This window comes from Durio zibethinus, chromosome 4 (assembly GCF_047325235.1).
Source record: "Durio zibethinus cultivar Kanyao isolate XHJ-2024 chromosome 4, ASM4732523v1, whole genome shotgun sequence".
Lineage (NCBI taxonomy): Eukaryota > Viridiplantae > Streptophyta > Magnoliopsida > Malvales > Malvaceae > Durio > Durio zibethinus.
The window spans coordinates 9,063,442-9,079,852 of NC_143165.1; the positions used below are offsets into that span (position 1 = coordinate 9,063,442).

General features: G+C 30.6%; 2 protein-coding genes across 2 annotated transcripts; one reads left to right on the forward strand and one right to left on the reverse strand.

Annotated features, from left to right (window-relative positions):
- Positions 1-7,656: 7,656 nt before the first annotated feature.
- Positions 7,657-8,754, forward strand: LOC111288801 (uncharacterized). The gene has a single exon (XM_022879776.2). The coding sequence runs from the start codon at positions 7,799-7,801 to the stop codon at positions 8,714-8,716; it is 918 nt and encodes a 305-aa protein (XP_022735511.1). The 5' UTR covers positions 7,657-7,798; the 3' UTR covers positions 8,717-8,754.
- Positions 8,755-10,054: 1,300 nt separating this feature from the next.
- LOC111288309 (LRR receptor-like serine/threonine-protein kinase RGI3) lies at positions 10,055-13,973 on the reverse strand. Its single transcript, XM_022879139.2, has 2 exons — positions 11,051-13,973; positions 10,055-10,795 (listed from the first exon to the last, which is right to left on the reverse strand). The coding sequence occupies exons 1-2, from the start codon at positions 13,869-13,871 to the stop codon at positions 10,335-10,337; spliced, it is 3,282 nt and encodes a 1,093-aa protein (XP_022734874.2). The 5' UTR covers positions 13,872-13,973; the 3' UTR covers positions 10,055-10,334.
- Positions 13,974-16,411: the final 2,438 nt, after the last annotated feature.

Here is a 16,411-nt window from a genome sequence, read left to right on the forward strand (position 1 = left end):
CAATTAATATAAAAATAAGAAATAAATTTAATATAATTTAAAATTTTAATAATTATTATATATAAATTTAATAAAATAAAAAATATATTTTTTATTTTTTTATTGATATAAATTATAATATATAATTTTTATATAAAATATAATATAAATATATAAATTTTAATATTTTATATGATATAAATTATTAAATTTAAGTAATGAAGTAATACAAAAATATAAAAATAATATAATTTAAAATTTTAACAAAAATTATATATAAATTTAAAAAATTAAAAAACATATTTTAGATTTTTACATTAAAATAAGTTATTATAAGAAATTTTTGTATAAAATAAATAAATATATAAATTATTAAGTTTTATATTATATGAATACACGTGTTTCCCAGATTTAAGTGTGCTAGCCAATCCATTTGCTTTATTATTGCTACTTTTTTCAACCGCTAAAAATTGTTTCTTTTATGGTGGGTCTCGTGGAATCTTCAGCATTAGCTTAGATAACATGCGCATTGGAAATATTTTTTAAAACTTATATATTTAAAATATTTAAATCAATAATGTGAAAATCATGTAAATAAAGGTTACAAATTAAAAAGTACATTAATTTAAAAAAATTTAAAATATTAAAATGTTTTTGAATTATTTTACTTTTTAAATAAATTCTTACATTTTTATTATATTAAATAAATTTTTATCTTTTGATTTGTATTTAAATAAGTTTTTATTTCAAACAAATTATTACAATTTTTTTGGTTCCTTTTAATCAAGAAAAAAATTGACTCTTAACATGATGTCTTGCATACATGATGTCTTATGTTAAAAGTTTATTTAAATAGAAATTAAAAATTAAAAATTTATCTAAGTGTAAATTAAAGGTTAAGGTTTATTTGTATATAATAAAAATATATGGACTTATCTAAAAAAAATGAAAGAGCTTAGGATTTCTTTGTTATTTTAGCCAAAAAATTATATTTTTTAGAGAAAAAAACTATAGTTTTAAAACAAATATATATAATTTTTACAAATAAGAGATCTAATTATATTTAATAATATAATAAAATTTAATATATTTATTTTTTAAAAACACTATATCATTAGTGTATTTATATACTAAATAATCACTTTTGTAAAAAGATGTAAATATTTTTTTATTTAAGAATTGAGCCATTACATACCTTACTTAATGAAATTTTGCATTAAAATAACTATATTTTTTTTCTTTTAAACTCATCTTTATTTTTAACCTCATTTTTATCTAATAATCATCTATTAACTTTATTTGGAGTATCCTATTAGAAGTTTCATAATTGAATCTTAAGATATTATGATAAAAAAGGTAATCCTACAAATTGTTAGCTATTTATCAAAAGCAATACAAAAACAATATTATCTTGTATTTTTTTTTAATTTTCAAAATATACCACTTTAATTGAAATAAATGTTCTTCACTTCTTTTTTCAAATCAAAATATTTTACTTCAAAGATTAATGCCAAGGAAAAAGAATAAGTTAGGGAGCTAAAAAGCTCTAAAATTGGTTTAGGAGAATCATTTTTATTAATGAAAAGATTATTATTCTTAAAGGTCATATCGATAATATTCTCATTATCATATTAATTATCAAGTACCTAGTCATAGTTTTAAGATAAAAAATCCTTTGTTCAGCTAATCAAATCATCATTCATAAGATGTAAAAAGAAAAATCAAATCAAACATGTAACACTCCTTAATTTAAATCTTTTAAGTTTTCTCTCTCATTGTTTTTTTCTCTTTTTTGTTCGTTTTCTTTTTTTTTTTATATACACTTAATTAATTTGGACATCAAAGTAGGCCACAAAACATTATTTTCGACACCTCTTGATCTTTTTTTGTAATAGGTCTAAAATGCTATTCAATTAAGCGTTTATAAAACTTTTTTATTATTGGATAAAGAATTACATCTGTTACACCCATTTACTTTATCAACATGATCAACCCTTTTAGGCACCCGATCAATACCCTCCTAGGTGCCCAGCTAGTGCACATCTAAATGCCACATCATCTCTTTTTAAAAACTGACTTGTCCTTCGTCAAGAAAGGGCTTATGCAATATCCCTACTGATATTTCATCAAGACATCACTTCAAAATTGAACATTTTATCTCTAACTTACTTAAAACTATTAAATACAATTTATGTTTACCTAAAATTATTAAATACAATTCACAATCAATAACGTAGATTTTTCTTGAGTTTTATGTAGATTTACCATCAACTGTCAAATGTTTTAGTCAATTTATCACCCTTTTAACTCATATATAAAATAAAGATGAAGACCAGATACATAAAAATTAAGATTTAAGTATCCTTCCATTGTGGTTTCCTTTACACACCTCACTTTCTTTCTTCTTTAACCTTAAATACCACATTGATTTGAATATCAAAATGTATTTCGAAAAAATAACTCTAACACCCTTTGATCGTATTTTTTAATTACAAATTCAAACCATTTCACCTTTAACCTCTCAGCAACTCATTTCGGTTAAAACATTCAAAACACTATCAACAGCATCAATAAAAACGTTAATTAAGAATAAGTTATAATCAAAATTTGCATAACAAAATTAAAAGTTAGGTTTAAGTAATTTTGATATAACAATGGCTAAATATCTCATTGTCATAATCCACCAAACAACAAGATAGATATTTAATGGACAAGTCCTTATCCTAGATTAATTTTATCCTCGTCCGAAGACATTTTTGGTCAATCCACCATTTATTTTATAAACCTCAAATTTTCATATATTAATTTAAGTCGTCAAAGTTATGGATAAGAACATATAAAAGTGATGGGAAGCACAAGCCAATTGATTTTGTTTTCTTCTTATAAGTCTCTTGGGTTCCACCTTGGAGAAACCAAACTTCATGAAAAGCATGTAATTTTAAACAACATAGTTATCTTTAATGTTTTTTCGACCTCACCTATGACAATTAAATAATTTTATCATTTTTATTAAAAAAAATCAATAATATCATTTGATTTTGATATGTAATTTTAACTTTTTGTTTCTCATTTTACATTATACGTGAATTTTGAAATAATTAAAATTATAAATCTAAAATTTAATTAAATTAATTTATATAATTATTTTTATTAATAATATTTAATAAATTTAAATTTACAATATCTTTTATATAAAAAATCAACATTATTTTGGGATATTTCAATCCAAATGAATGGGAAAATATTTTTGAAACAATTTTGACTGAGTAGTAATTTGGATCCAAAGTGAATGATTAGATTGTAATTTTCCCTAAATTAATACAAAAGAAAAATCAAAAGTCTTGATAATTGCATCATATTGTTTGATATTTAGTTATTATCAATAGATACAACGATATTAACTATGATTTATCATAAAGATTATGCAAGACAAAATTTCTATCGCATGTAACTATTAATGTTATATTACTATTAAATATGTAAGCAATAGTTGGATGCTTGAAATATTTGATTTAATTATTAGAGTATGTATTTTTTATTTAAATTAAAATAAAATTCAAGTTTTCTATTTAAAATTAAAATAAAATTTAAGTTTTCTTTTTTCCAAATCAAAACAAAGAAATTGAATATTTAAGTTAGAGACTATGATTATGCAATTAAAAGTATTTATGAGTTAGCTCGAGATGAGTTCGAGTCAAATTTTTATTTAATATTAATAATTTATATATTTGTTTAGATCTGGTCCAATTTAATATTTTAGATCTCAAAATTTTTTAAATTTAGATCAAGTTGAAAAAAATAAATCTCAAGCTAAACCATTAAACTTAATTTATATATATATAATTTAAATTTTTTTTTAAAAACTAAAATATTTAAATAAAACTTAACATATATATTTATATAATATAATATTTTTTAATTATATATTTTATTCAAATAGGATCGAATTAAGCCAGGATTTTATTTTCTTTAAGGTCTAGCCTTAAATTTAAATAGATTTAAAAATTATATCATAATCCGTTTAATAAATTTTAATTATTTATTTAAATTTTCTTAAAATTTAAACAGGCTTTCAAGTTTAAACAATTAACTCAGACTTTTGAACAAGTATATATGAAATTGACCTTTCTAATAATTTAATTTATCAATAATTTTTATTTTAATTAAATTTTCTTACAAGAAATTATATAGAAAACCTTTGAGGATAAATTTTAGGTATCTACCTAGCTACCTGTATGTGGAAATTAGGATGTATTATTTGCAATTTACGTGTCAATAAAACTTCAAATGAGGTGGAATTGAGGAGCAAATTTCCTACTGTGGTCAAAAATGTAATTGAGTAACCCATGAGGCAATCAATAATCAACAATTAGATCTTGGACACTTGTGTCTCTTTATGCTTCCCTTTATCATTTCGTTTTCCCATATGCCATTTGTGATTTGACTGCTTTTTTCTTTTCTTTCCCACAATGATTAGACTAAATCACCCATGTGATCGTATGGCAGCAAGCAGACTTTTGGTACTCAATAGTTGTGATAATTTGTGCAAAAGTAGGCTTGAATTAGTTGATGATATTAAATTCACAAAAAATATATATATTTATGAAAAATTATTTCATTTGCTATTAGAGTTTTAAAATTTCACAAATAGATTAACAAAATAACAGATATTTTTTAAAAATATATTAAAAAATAAAAAATTAATTTTAAAGAATGGAACATGTAACAAGCTTATAATCTTATATAAAAAAAAATTATAGTGCTAATACATTTAAAATAAACTTTAAAATTATTTGAGGTATTATCGATGAAATTTTTATATTTTATTGACGTTCATATGATCACGAAAATTTTATATTTTATATTTAAATTAAAAAGTTAATGTGTGTTTATTTAATAATTAATTTATTAAGATAATTTTTTTGTACTAACTTGTACAAAGATATATACATGAACATTTATATATAATAGATTTGTATATGTGTATAAATGATTTGGTAAATTATAGCTATCATTTTTTATAATTGTTCATAATCTTTCCCCAAGAGAAAGAGCCTTTCAAATGGTATGCCAAATCTTATAGTAGGACCTTTTGGCTGAAATTTAAAGTGACTGAAGGGACAGGAAGAGGCCCAGAGCTGATGACTAAACTAATCCTTGGGTCGTGAAATGGTTGTGGTGTCAAATTCTGTCTCTCTTATTTAATCCACACAAGAAAATTTAGTGATTTGTGTGTTAATCTCGTATAAAATATTAAAATTTAATGTATTTATATTATATTTTACATAAAAATTATATATAATAATATATATAAATTTAAAAATATAAAATATATTTTTTATTTTATTAAACTCTTTTAAATCCCGTTGTTTTTTTTATATATTTTAAAAAATAAATAATTAAATAAAATTTTTTTTAAACATTCAAAATTTGTCTTTAAATATATTTTTTCGTCTATAGAATTGATAAATCCCGCATTGTTCACCGCCTATTCAGATTGATATTGAAGTCACTTTCACTTTTTACCTCTCTGGCCTGTTTGTTGCAGGAGATGTGTTTAGTATCATCTGATCATTATTTTCCATCAACAACTCTTATGTATCATACATTGCACAAACAGATACTTTACAAAAATCAAAGTGGCAAGATTCATGCATGTTACAAAGTGTCCACTTCAGTTGGAAACATTGATCTACTTTCTTGTTCATTGGACAGACGATGTGAGCCCAGTTCAGAACCATTGCATCAAGCTATGGTTTAAGCATGCTTTTAATGCTGCTTGGGTGGGAAAAAAATTTGAGAGAATTGAAAATTCATTTCAAATTTTAGTGTACGGTTTAATTTGAATTAGTTTTTTTTTTTTTTTAATTCAGTTCCAATTAAGTTCAAATATAATATATATATATATTAAGTTCGGATCGAATTTTGAATTAAAATGTGAAAAATAAAAAAAAATGAATCGAGTCGAATTATATATTTTTATTAATTTTTATAATTTTTAAATTTTTATAAAATAAAAATAATTATTTTGTATATAAATTTATTTAAATATATTAAAAATATTATTAAAATAATATATAAAAAATAAATTTTAAAAATCAATAAACTAAACCGAACTGAATTGATCAATTCAGATTTAGATAGAATTTTTTAAATTTATAATACTATACATTTTCCGAAAAAATCGAATCAAATTCAATCATATTATAACCTGTAACCCTAACTGGTTGGACTGGCTAGTCACAGTGGAACCCCAAACGTACCAGAAAGACTTGATTTGGTTTGTTATTTGTTAAACAGAAATCATATTTGGGCCTGGAACAGTGGATGAATCCACTTTATAATGGACTACAATGTGGAATACCTTCATTTTTTCTACAACCAAACCCGTCAATCATGTCCAGGAATTTTGAATATATGAAAGATGCCAACAGTCTGTGATGTGGTTCCACCAGAAGTCTGCCACATTTAAACCTACATATATTTTATAGTTGTTGTGCACTCTCCAGCTCAGTTAGGAAAATGTGCCCTTTTATGTTTTTTCTCCCTATTAGAAGACTGATCTTTCCCACCATTAAAATGAATTTTCCAAAACTTTTGCCAAATTGTGGCAGCCATGGGACATTAAATGCTATAAATTTTGCAGGAAACTTAAGACTAAGTGTCCATGTAAGATACTAGCTCAAACCTAATAAGCTTTCTCATGAACCAAACAAAAATTCTCTGATCTACAAACCTATTTTGATGGTTTGATTGAGTTTGCTGTCACATTTTTTTGTAAATGTCCCAATTATTTTTAAATATGAGGAAAAGAAAAAGCAAATATTTCAATCCATTTAGTTGTCTAACCAAATACCATACAACAGTTTCCTCCATGCATTTTTTGCAAACAATCTTGTACACAACTGTTCAAGCATTACCAAATTTAGACTTTAATTTGATGGCTTTTAACTGACTTGTTCAATGGTCTATAAATAGTAATACTAGATGAAAACAAGAAAATTTCTGTTTAAGATTGATAGACATTGACAACCTCAGCTTAGATGTAAATTTCCCAAAGCAACTTTCCCTTGTTACAAACTCCAAAACCACTAGAATGGAACCATTTCCTCAACTCATATATCTGCAAATTTTCAGGCCGATTTTTCCTGCAACCAAACATATCAGTTTTAATATCTACAAATCTCATAAGTGGGTGTTTTTAAATTCCTTGATTGACAGATTTCTCACATTCAATCACCCTCAAGAATTTGGTCAGTTTCAGGCCTTAAGCTTTCTCAGAAAAGTCATTAAGACCAACTAACATGTACATTTTACATTCATCCAAAATATGAGGCCAAATATCTCCACCACTTCATGCAGAAAAGAAGGTAGATGCAGATAATATCCAGATAAAGCAGGCTCATTTGGTTTAATGAGAGTTGACAGGACTCTAGAGGATATTTTCTTTTTATTTTTTAAGGTAGCATCTAGTCCGGATCTAGGATTTTTTTAGGGAAGTGTCTACTTTTGTGGTATATATAAAAAACTGACGACAGATTTACCAATTCTGTCAATGCAAAGAGTGAGTAGGGAAAATTTTTGAGGTGTCCAGTGAAAATTTTCCTTCAAGTTTTCTTGTTTTTCAATCGCGGGGTGTCCATGAACATCCTACTTTTGAATGTGGATCCGCTTCAGGTAGCATCAAAGTTGATACAGATTTCGGTAAGAGCTGCAAGAAGCCTGCTTCCAGGGCTGAACCATATTTGACATATTTGAAATACCAAGCAACCTAACGTCTGTGGGATCAAGTTATCAAAACTTGTCCAAGGCCTTAACGATGTTAAATTATCTTCAGGGAGCTGCACCACCTAACGTTCCAAGGCCACCGCCACCAACAGAGAAACAAAAGGAGAATCAGGCAGCAACAGATAATGCTGCACAAAGCTCAGCCACCTCCATCTACCGTGCCAACATTGCAGACTTGTATCGCAAAGTAACAGCCACATGGTGCAAAAGCCTAGTGAACCATTCCTTTACAATCAATGTTGAAAATCCTTCTGATGATCAAAGTCATTATACCTGCAAGATTGATTTAAAAGCATGGCAATTTTGGGGAAGAAAAGGTCTCAAAAGCTTGGAAGTAGATGGCAATAGGGTTGACATTTACTGGGATTTTCGACAGGCAAAGTTCTCCGATAGCCCTGAGCCCTTCTCAGACTATTATGTAGCAGTTGTGTCTGAGGAAGAAGTGGCATTAGTTCTAGGAGATATGAAGACAGATGCTTTTAAGAGAACCAAAAAAAGACCTTCTTTGATAGACCCTACCTTGATGTGTAAGAAAGAGCATATTTGTGGGAAGAAATTGTTTTGTTCCAAGGCCAAACTAGATGAGGGGAAACAAGAGCATGATATTATGATTGAGAACTCTCTATCTGGTCCTGATGATCCAGAAATGTGGATTAGCATTGATGGCACTGCAGTTATTCGAATTATGAACCTGCATTGGAGGTTTAGAGGAAATGAAATTGTCACAGTAAACAAAACACCAGTACAAATTTTCTGGGATGTGCATGATTGGTTGTATAATAACTCTGGTTCAAGCCATGGTTTGTTTATATTCACACCAGGCACACCAGATTCCGAAGGTAAGAACTGCACCAATGGCGATGATGATTGCAACATATCCGACTCACCAATGGAAAGCCAATCAATTCCAAAATTTTGCTATGTTCTATATGCTTGGAAAATTGAGTAGCTCCAATCTAATAAAGTGCATTGCCTTCCATGCTGGAAACTGTAAACATTTGTATTAGTTTAGTCTGTTGTGGTAGTTTGGTCATTCTTCTTGACATATTAAGAGTATGGAATGCTTCCTAGTCATTTTTTTATTTCCTTTCTACAGGAATATTAGTAAACGTAAGATTACATACTTCAATGTTGGTTTGAATTTCCAATATCAATTTATCGATACTTGTTTCACAAACCTCCAATGATCTAAATTCAAATCTCACTGCCAACAGACTCTTTTAATGTGATAACTGTAAATCCAATATCGATCTTCTATGAAACTTACGGTATCTCTTGACAGTAGAACGGAAAAGCCTTCCTTACCTTAAACTTTATTTAATCAAATAGAATTCATCATTTGACGGATGGATTTCTTCTGTTAGTCGTTTTAGAAATCTTGAGACACCATCAATATTGAGACAATGACAGTAGCCTCTGCTAGTGGAGCTGCATTGCCCTAATGCCATGTGGATCATAATTCTTTTGCAGATTGGAGCAATATGATTATGGAACAGTTATTTGTTTTTCTATGTATGTACAAGTATATTGGTCTTTGCTACTGCATGTGCAGCTGATTAGGACATACAGAGTCTTTCAAACCAGAAGGGAAGTCTTTTTCGGACAGCACATGGACATGTGATGCGGGGAACGTGGGACCATGTGAGCGCCTCTGTTACAAGGCAGGTTGAGAAAGAGAGAGAGATATTGAATCTCATTCTTGGAATAAATTCCAATTACATAAATCCATCGCTCACAATCATTTTTCCAGCTTCTACTACATGCCCTTTTGCAGTCATTCTCTCAATTCCAGCTCTAACACTTGCCATCTTATAGTCTTTTAAATATCAGGGTAAATGATCCATTAGTGTCCACAAATTATTAGGATTTAGCTTGAATAAAACTTCAATTCAGCACAGTTATTGTCGAGAACTCGAACAGTTCTAATTGAAGAGTCGAGTTCGAACATCTTAGCATCCAGCTCAAATAGCTCGCGAGCTTAATTGAGTTTTCATATTTTGATATATATATTTTTATTATTTTAATTATAAAATTATTATTTACTTTTATATGTATCAATTTGAGCTTGAATTTGAACATAAATAATTGAGTTTGAAATTGAGCATGGGAATTGAGCTCACTTTTTATTTAGTAAACAAGCAAATTGAGCTTGATTAACTCAATTTTTATCTCAAATTAAGCTCGATTTTCTCACTATATAGGCTTGGCTAGATTAAACCCCTAGTCTTCAGGTAGCTCTCTTTTCTGTTCCATTTGTTTACAAAGGAAGAAGCAACTATCTTGAAAAGGTTACAAGTACTTAAATTCGAATGTCAAATTTGTTAAATATCACTTCAATCAACTAAGTTAAACTTAATACAAACTTTTGTTACATTCGCTAGTATAGTACATTAAGTGAAGGCTAAGTAATTAATTATTGCAATCTACAATACCAAATTAAGCGGAAATTACAACTCAAAAACCCCATTAACATTTCCCACTCCGATGTATAGTACAGCATATAGATTCTTCTGTGGACTATGAACAAGTTATGTATCACATAGCTACAACTTGAAACTTCCGCCCTATCATTGGATCGAATCATCGGAGAAAGCAAAGGAACAGTTAGAAGACCCTTGAGAAACTACTATTCTAGTGTGAGGTGGTGATGACGGAGGTGCTGTCAGGGCTCCCTTCGCAATGTCAGTTTCAGACCTTAAGGTCTCAGCATGGCGGATTTCTTTGAGCATTGCTACAACATCTTTCATTATTGGACGATCGACAGGCCGAGTGCTGACACAGAGAAATGATACAGCTAGTGTTTGTAGCATTTCATGCATGGCAGGGTCAGCCCTCCCTCTAAGTTTCGGGTCCAGAATGTCAGATGGGTCTCGCTTGCTCGCCAAGTGATCTCGAACCCACTGAATCAAGTGCGCACCCCCTGGCAAAGTTGGGTCTAACGGATGCCTCCCTGTTAGGACCTCTAATAGGACTATACCATAACTGTAGACATCACTTTTCTTTGTGATACGTTGTATTGTTGCATGTTCTGAGAGTAACCATGAAAGAACAGAAACGATTAGTGATTTACTGATTTATATGAATAAATTGATGTTAACGAATGACCTCTGAACTATATGAATAAATTCATGGTTTACGTTTTACATTAGAGATATTTAAAATTTAAGTGTCACATTAAACATTTCATTATAATTCATGGATCATTTGTGATATTATCTATAAATTACACGACGAGATTAAAAATAACAAGATCATTAAACCTTGATGAGGAAAGAGAGAATACCTGGAGCCATGTATCCATAAGAACCTGCTAGGTGAAGTCTTGGACATAATTTGGAAAGTTTATCATCATCATTGCTATTGACTGCTCTAGCTAACCCAAAGTCAGCAAGGTAAGGCTCATAGCCAGGACCTAATAAGACATTCATAGCTTTTACATCACCATGCAAAATTGCAGGCACACAGTCATGGTGCAAGTATGAAAGGGCATGCGCCACACCCAGCAAAATGTCATATCTAGCCTCCCAGTCTGCTCCTCCCTTACCAGCACCATGAAGGAGCGAACTCAAGCTTCCATTTGGAAGATAATTGTAAATCAGCAGTTTCAAAATTCTGTTTGAACCCCAACCAAGAAGCTGAACAACGTTTCTATGCCTGATTGAGCCTAGAGTCTTAATTTCAGAAGTGAATGCACCAGACTCTTCTGATGGCCACATCTTCTTCACCGCTAATGTTTCACCATTGGGAATCATTACCCTGTAGACAACCCCAGAGCTCCCAGTGCCAATCACGTTAGCCGAAGTTAAATTGTGGACGATATCATCAATTGAGAAGTCGAGTTTCTGATACAGGGTCACTTCCCAATTATCATCTTCCATGAGGCCACTGGTAGCAAAGTGGGCGCGAAGTAACATGTAGATAGCAAGTAGTACTAGAACTGCACTGGCACTTACAAGAATGGGCATAGCTAGCTTCACTGCTGGTCTAGCATGCCTTGAGTGTCCAATATCAGCTGAAGTTACAACACCACCGGAGATATAGAGGCCTTTGTTTGATTCAAGGTCACTCAGTTGGAGCTGTCGGAAAAATGGGGAATTTGGCAGTTCACCAGAGAAGTCATTGAAGGAGACATTGAGCGAGACAAGGTTTTGTAGGCTCGCAAGGACATCTAACTTGCCAGTGAATTTGTTATGGGAGAGGTCAAGTTCTGCTAGCTTGCTAAGACCAGAGAACTCAAATGGGATTTCACCGGAAAATTGGTTGCAGCTGAGATTGAGAGAGATTTCAAGTGCTGGAATCTGGCCTAGTTCCTTTGGAATTTCACCAAAGAAGCCATTATCACCCAGGTTCACCAATTGGAGCTTACTGCAAAACAATATCTCGGATGGAAGTCTTCCGGATAGTTGATTCTTTCCCAAATTAAGCTTGGTCAACTCAGTTAAGGACCCAATACTATGAGTCAGTGGACCTGTGAGCCTGTTGTCTGAAATGTCCATGTACTGTAGGCTTGTAGGCAGAGTATCTGGCAAAGAACCAGTGAGTGCATTTGAATGGAGGTCAAGAAACTCAACGTTTTGACATCCAGATATTGATTGAGGAATTCCTCCAACAAGACGATTCTTGCTCAAGTCAACGAAATTCAAAACCTTGAGATTTCCAATCTCTGATGGAATTGTTCCTGCAAGTCTATTTGCATTTAATCGTAACCGGTACAAATTGGTGCAGTTTCCTATATCTGGAGGTATAAAACCGGATAAATCATTGGAAAGTAGCAGTAATTTGGTGAGATTTTTCAAACCAAAAATCCCTTTTGGGATTGAACCAAAGAGGCTATTGTAGGATAAATCAAGTGCCTGAAGATCCTGGCACTGAGAAAGACTATCTGGAATATTTCCGGTCAGGGTATTTTGCCAGGCAAAGAATAAAGTCAAGCTCTTTAGGTTGCCAATGAGGACAGGAATCTCACCGGAGATGGCGTTGTTGTCAATTTCCAGATGAGTCAGCTCCGTGCAATTTGAAATTTCAGAAGGAATTGTACCTGATAACTGATTAATACTCAGTTGAAGCTCTTGAAGCTTCAAAAGTTTTCCAATGCTTCTTGGTATGCTACCTGTCAGAAGATTCTCCGATAAATCCACCACAGTTAGCTCCTTGCAGCTTCCAAGCTCATTCGGGATAGTACCAACTAAGCCATTCTGCCATAATAGCAGACTCTGAAGCTTGCTGAGCTGACCAAGTTGCCTTGGGATTGGACCAGACATAGAATTCTGATACAGGTAAAGGTTTTGCAGCTCACTGCAATTACCAATCTCTTGTGGTATAGGACCTGATAACAAAGATGTATAAATGGCTATGGTTTGAATTCTTTTGAGCATTCCAATTGATGAAGGAAGATTGCCAGAAATGCTAGTTTCAGCCAGGCCTAAAAAAACCAAGTTGGTGCAGTTTGCTATCTCCCATGGCAGCTCACCCTTAAGATTTTTATTTCCTCCTGCTCGAAAAACTTCAAGCTTTCTCAGTTCTCCAATGCTCTTTGGTACTTCACCACTGAGTTGATTGTCATAGAGTGTCAGGTAAACAAGGCTGGAAAGATTTCCTATTTCTGACGGAATTTCACCTTCAAGAAAGTTTGTGTTGAGAGACAAACTTTGCAATTTGCTCAGCCTGCAAATTTCCAGGGGGATTTCACCTGAAAGAGAATTGTCACTGAGATCAATAAAATTGAGCTCATGATAATCTCCGAATTCTTTCGGAATTGTGCCAGTGAGATTGGTTGATGAAAGTATAAGAGTCTTCAAAGATCTTAGAGAGTGAAAATTTGAAGGCAACGAGCCTTTCAAATCTATTGCTTTCAAGCTTATCTCGACTACTTCCCCATCTGAGTTGCAATGAATCCCAAACCAGTTGCATGGAGTAGGGTCCAATGAATTCCATGATTCTAGTGCATCTGTGCTGCTGTTTAGGCTGTTCTTCCATGTCAAAAGACCTTGTCCCTGCTCATCAATCGAGTAACAATGATGGAATAAAAAAGAGCCTATTGAAATAAGTAAGGTGAAGGAGAAGATATTGGAAGAAAGCAGGAGATTCCTTAGAGTTGCAGGCATTGCTTAGAGAAGAAAACAGGTGATCTGTTTTGGGATTGTAGAGGGTGGAACCCCATGTTTTGTTTATAGAACAAAAGCAGAAGATCTGGATCCAAGTGCACCTTCTTTTTCTCTTATTATTCTAATAGTTATAGTTGTTAATTAAAAATGGTGATGCAGATGGATTTCAGAATTTAGGTAAGTGCATCCTTTCTTTTTATTTTTTTTATTTCAGTCTTTCTGCTAATCTGTCAATTAAAAGGAAAGGTTATTCTGATATTCTTCCCATCCTTGTCCTTTGACACGCTTTGTGTTAAGTTGTTTTACTACAATTATTGCTGAAAAAATCACCTAACAATTCGTATATCCATATAGTGTAGAACATTAGCAAATTGTGTACTAAAAATATGAAATATTTTTTTTAATAAACTCATATGATTTTTTAAAAAATTTTAATCCGTATAACTTTAGTGATTTTTTTTAATATCATATCGTATCATTATATCAAATTTTAAATTATCGAATTTACACAAGTGACATGTAAAAAAAAAAAAAAAATCCCCTTTTCAAAGTTAAATCATCTTGTTTCCTCTTTTCTGGTCATTAAATTGGCATTGTTCAAACTACAATGGCAGTAAAATTTTCCTCCAAACTTATTTTTTCATAACGATCCCTAGCATGTCAACAAAGCATCCCTATGACGGATAAAAACATTACAGCTTCGCCTTCCCATTAATGAATTATTTCAGGACAATGATAGCTTAGCAATCAAACCAGGTAGGCACAATAACTGTGGGATGTTTTAGCTGCAAATCAACAAAGGTGGTCCATGAAATTTGTGTGGTCACAATTGACTAGCCAGCCGTGTGTTTGTTCCCAGTCGAGTTTCAGTTGCTTTTCCATCATTTAAGAAGCTTAAGTACACATTTTTGTTTGAGACAAAGCTAGCTATGTTGAATGCAAACTATTTGAACTGTTTGATAGAGAATCAAACACTTAAATTTAAAATTTAATTCAATTAATTCATACAATCATTTATAAGTAGTTAAATCTAATAAGTTTGAATTTAAATTTCAACATTTACAACTCTTTATTAAATGTAATAACAGATCGATTATTTTAGTTAATATATAATATTATAAATTTAAAAGCTCCATCAAAATCCGAATCAATCTCTTTAAAAAATTGAATTGATTCAAATCAAATTTTATTGATTTTTAAAAATTAATTGTCCTAATTTTTTTGTTATTATTTTCATATTATTTTAAATATATTTAAATAAATTTTTATATAAAATAATAAATTTTATTTCATAAAAATTTAAAATACATATAAAAACTAATAAAAATATATTTATTCGGATATTATCAATTTTTTTACTTTCGATTTGAAAACCAAATCAAATCAAATTAAAATATAAAATATCTGAATTTAAACTGAACCTAATAAAAGAAAAATTAATCTGAACCGATTGAAACATTATAATTTCAAATGAGTTTTCATTTTTTTCCATTTTTTTCCCACCCAAACTACAAAAAAGAATGGAGGTTTTCTCCTAATCTTAGATGAGCTTGTTCAATTTTTTTGACTAGGATGTATCTATGGGGATATGTCTTTGTTAAAGCATAGGTAATTTGTGTTAAGCAAAGTGGGGATGTTTGGTCAGTTTAAAAAGGCATTAACAGAGATCTATTTTGGTTTGTTTATAGTGCATCAGAGCAGTAAACAGCCTATGGCAGTGAGAAATTACGTAAGAAAATTGAGATTTTTTTATGCTGCAAATCTTGACAAGCTGTCGGGTAGTCTTTGCTGTAAAGGATTAAGAAAAAAAATGAAAATGTACCTTGGCCTTGAGTAGAAGGGACAATGTCACACCAGCTCATAACTTTTTAATGGCTACATTTTACTATCATCATAATCAAATGGTCAGACCATTAAGATTAAGATGAAGAGTCAACCCTGAATTTGTTAGTAATCAAGAAGCTTGGAGCAGTTTCGATTTTTCTAGCTAGCTGAACTCCATACTATTTTGATGGGCTTGACTTTAGCTTAGGAACGAGGTATTCGAAGATTAATTATTGAATCAAATTCGGGTATTGACAATGAAAAGGACTACTCGCCTTTTGCATGAGAAAGATCCATTTTATCATGTTATTTATCAACGTCAACAGTTTCTTTCGTAAAAATTAGGATTGCAGGATTAATCATATCTTTAGAGAGGTAAATTTATCTGCGGATTACATGGCTAGTTAGGTGTTTAATGAGAATGGTGATCATTATGTGATGGTTAAGAAGATATATTAGGAGGAGCAAAGCCTAAGGCCTTCAAATTGTACCTGTTTTAATCAATCGTTTGAAAAAAAAAAAAAAGTAGATTCAAAATTATGGGTTTTTTTTTCCTTGAGAAAAGTTGGTGAAATGTATATTCATAGTGAATAATAGTTGCAATATATGTAGAAACATAAACTTGATCTTCCAATACATGCGATGATAGAGACCATTCCATGGTAGAATCTAAAGCAGCAGTACTGTCTTTGCTCTGCTCTATCGATGAATCCTAC

What these genes read in the sequence shown, in the direction of transcription:
- LOC111288801 (XM_022879776.2), top strand. Translation starts at nt 7,799, where the DNA reads ATGTTAAATTATCTTCAGGGAGCTGCACCACCTAACGTTCCAAGGCCA.
- LOC111288309 (XM_022879139.2), bottom strand. Translation starts at nt 13,871, where the DNA reads ATGCCTGCAACTCTAAGGAATCTCCTGCTTTCTTCCAATATCTTCTCC. An exon ending in TTATGGATACATGGCTCCAG is followed by an intron (nt 10,796 to 11,050) that starts GTATTCTCTCTT and finishes GGTTACTCTCAG; the next exon opens with AACATGCAACAATACAACGT.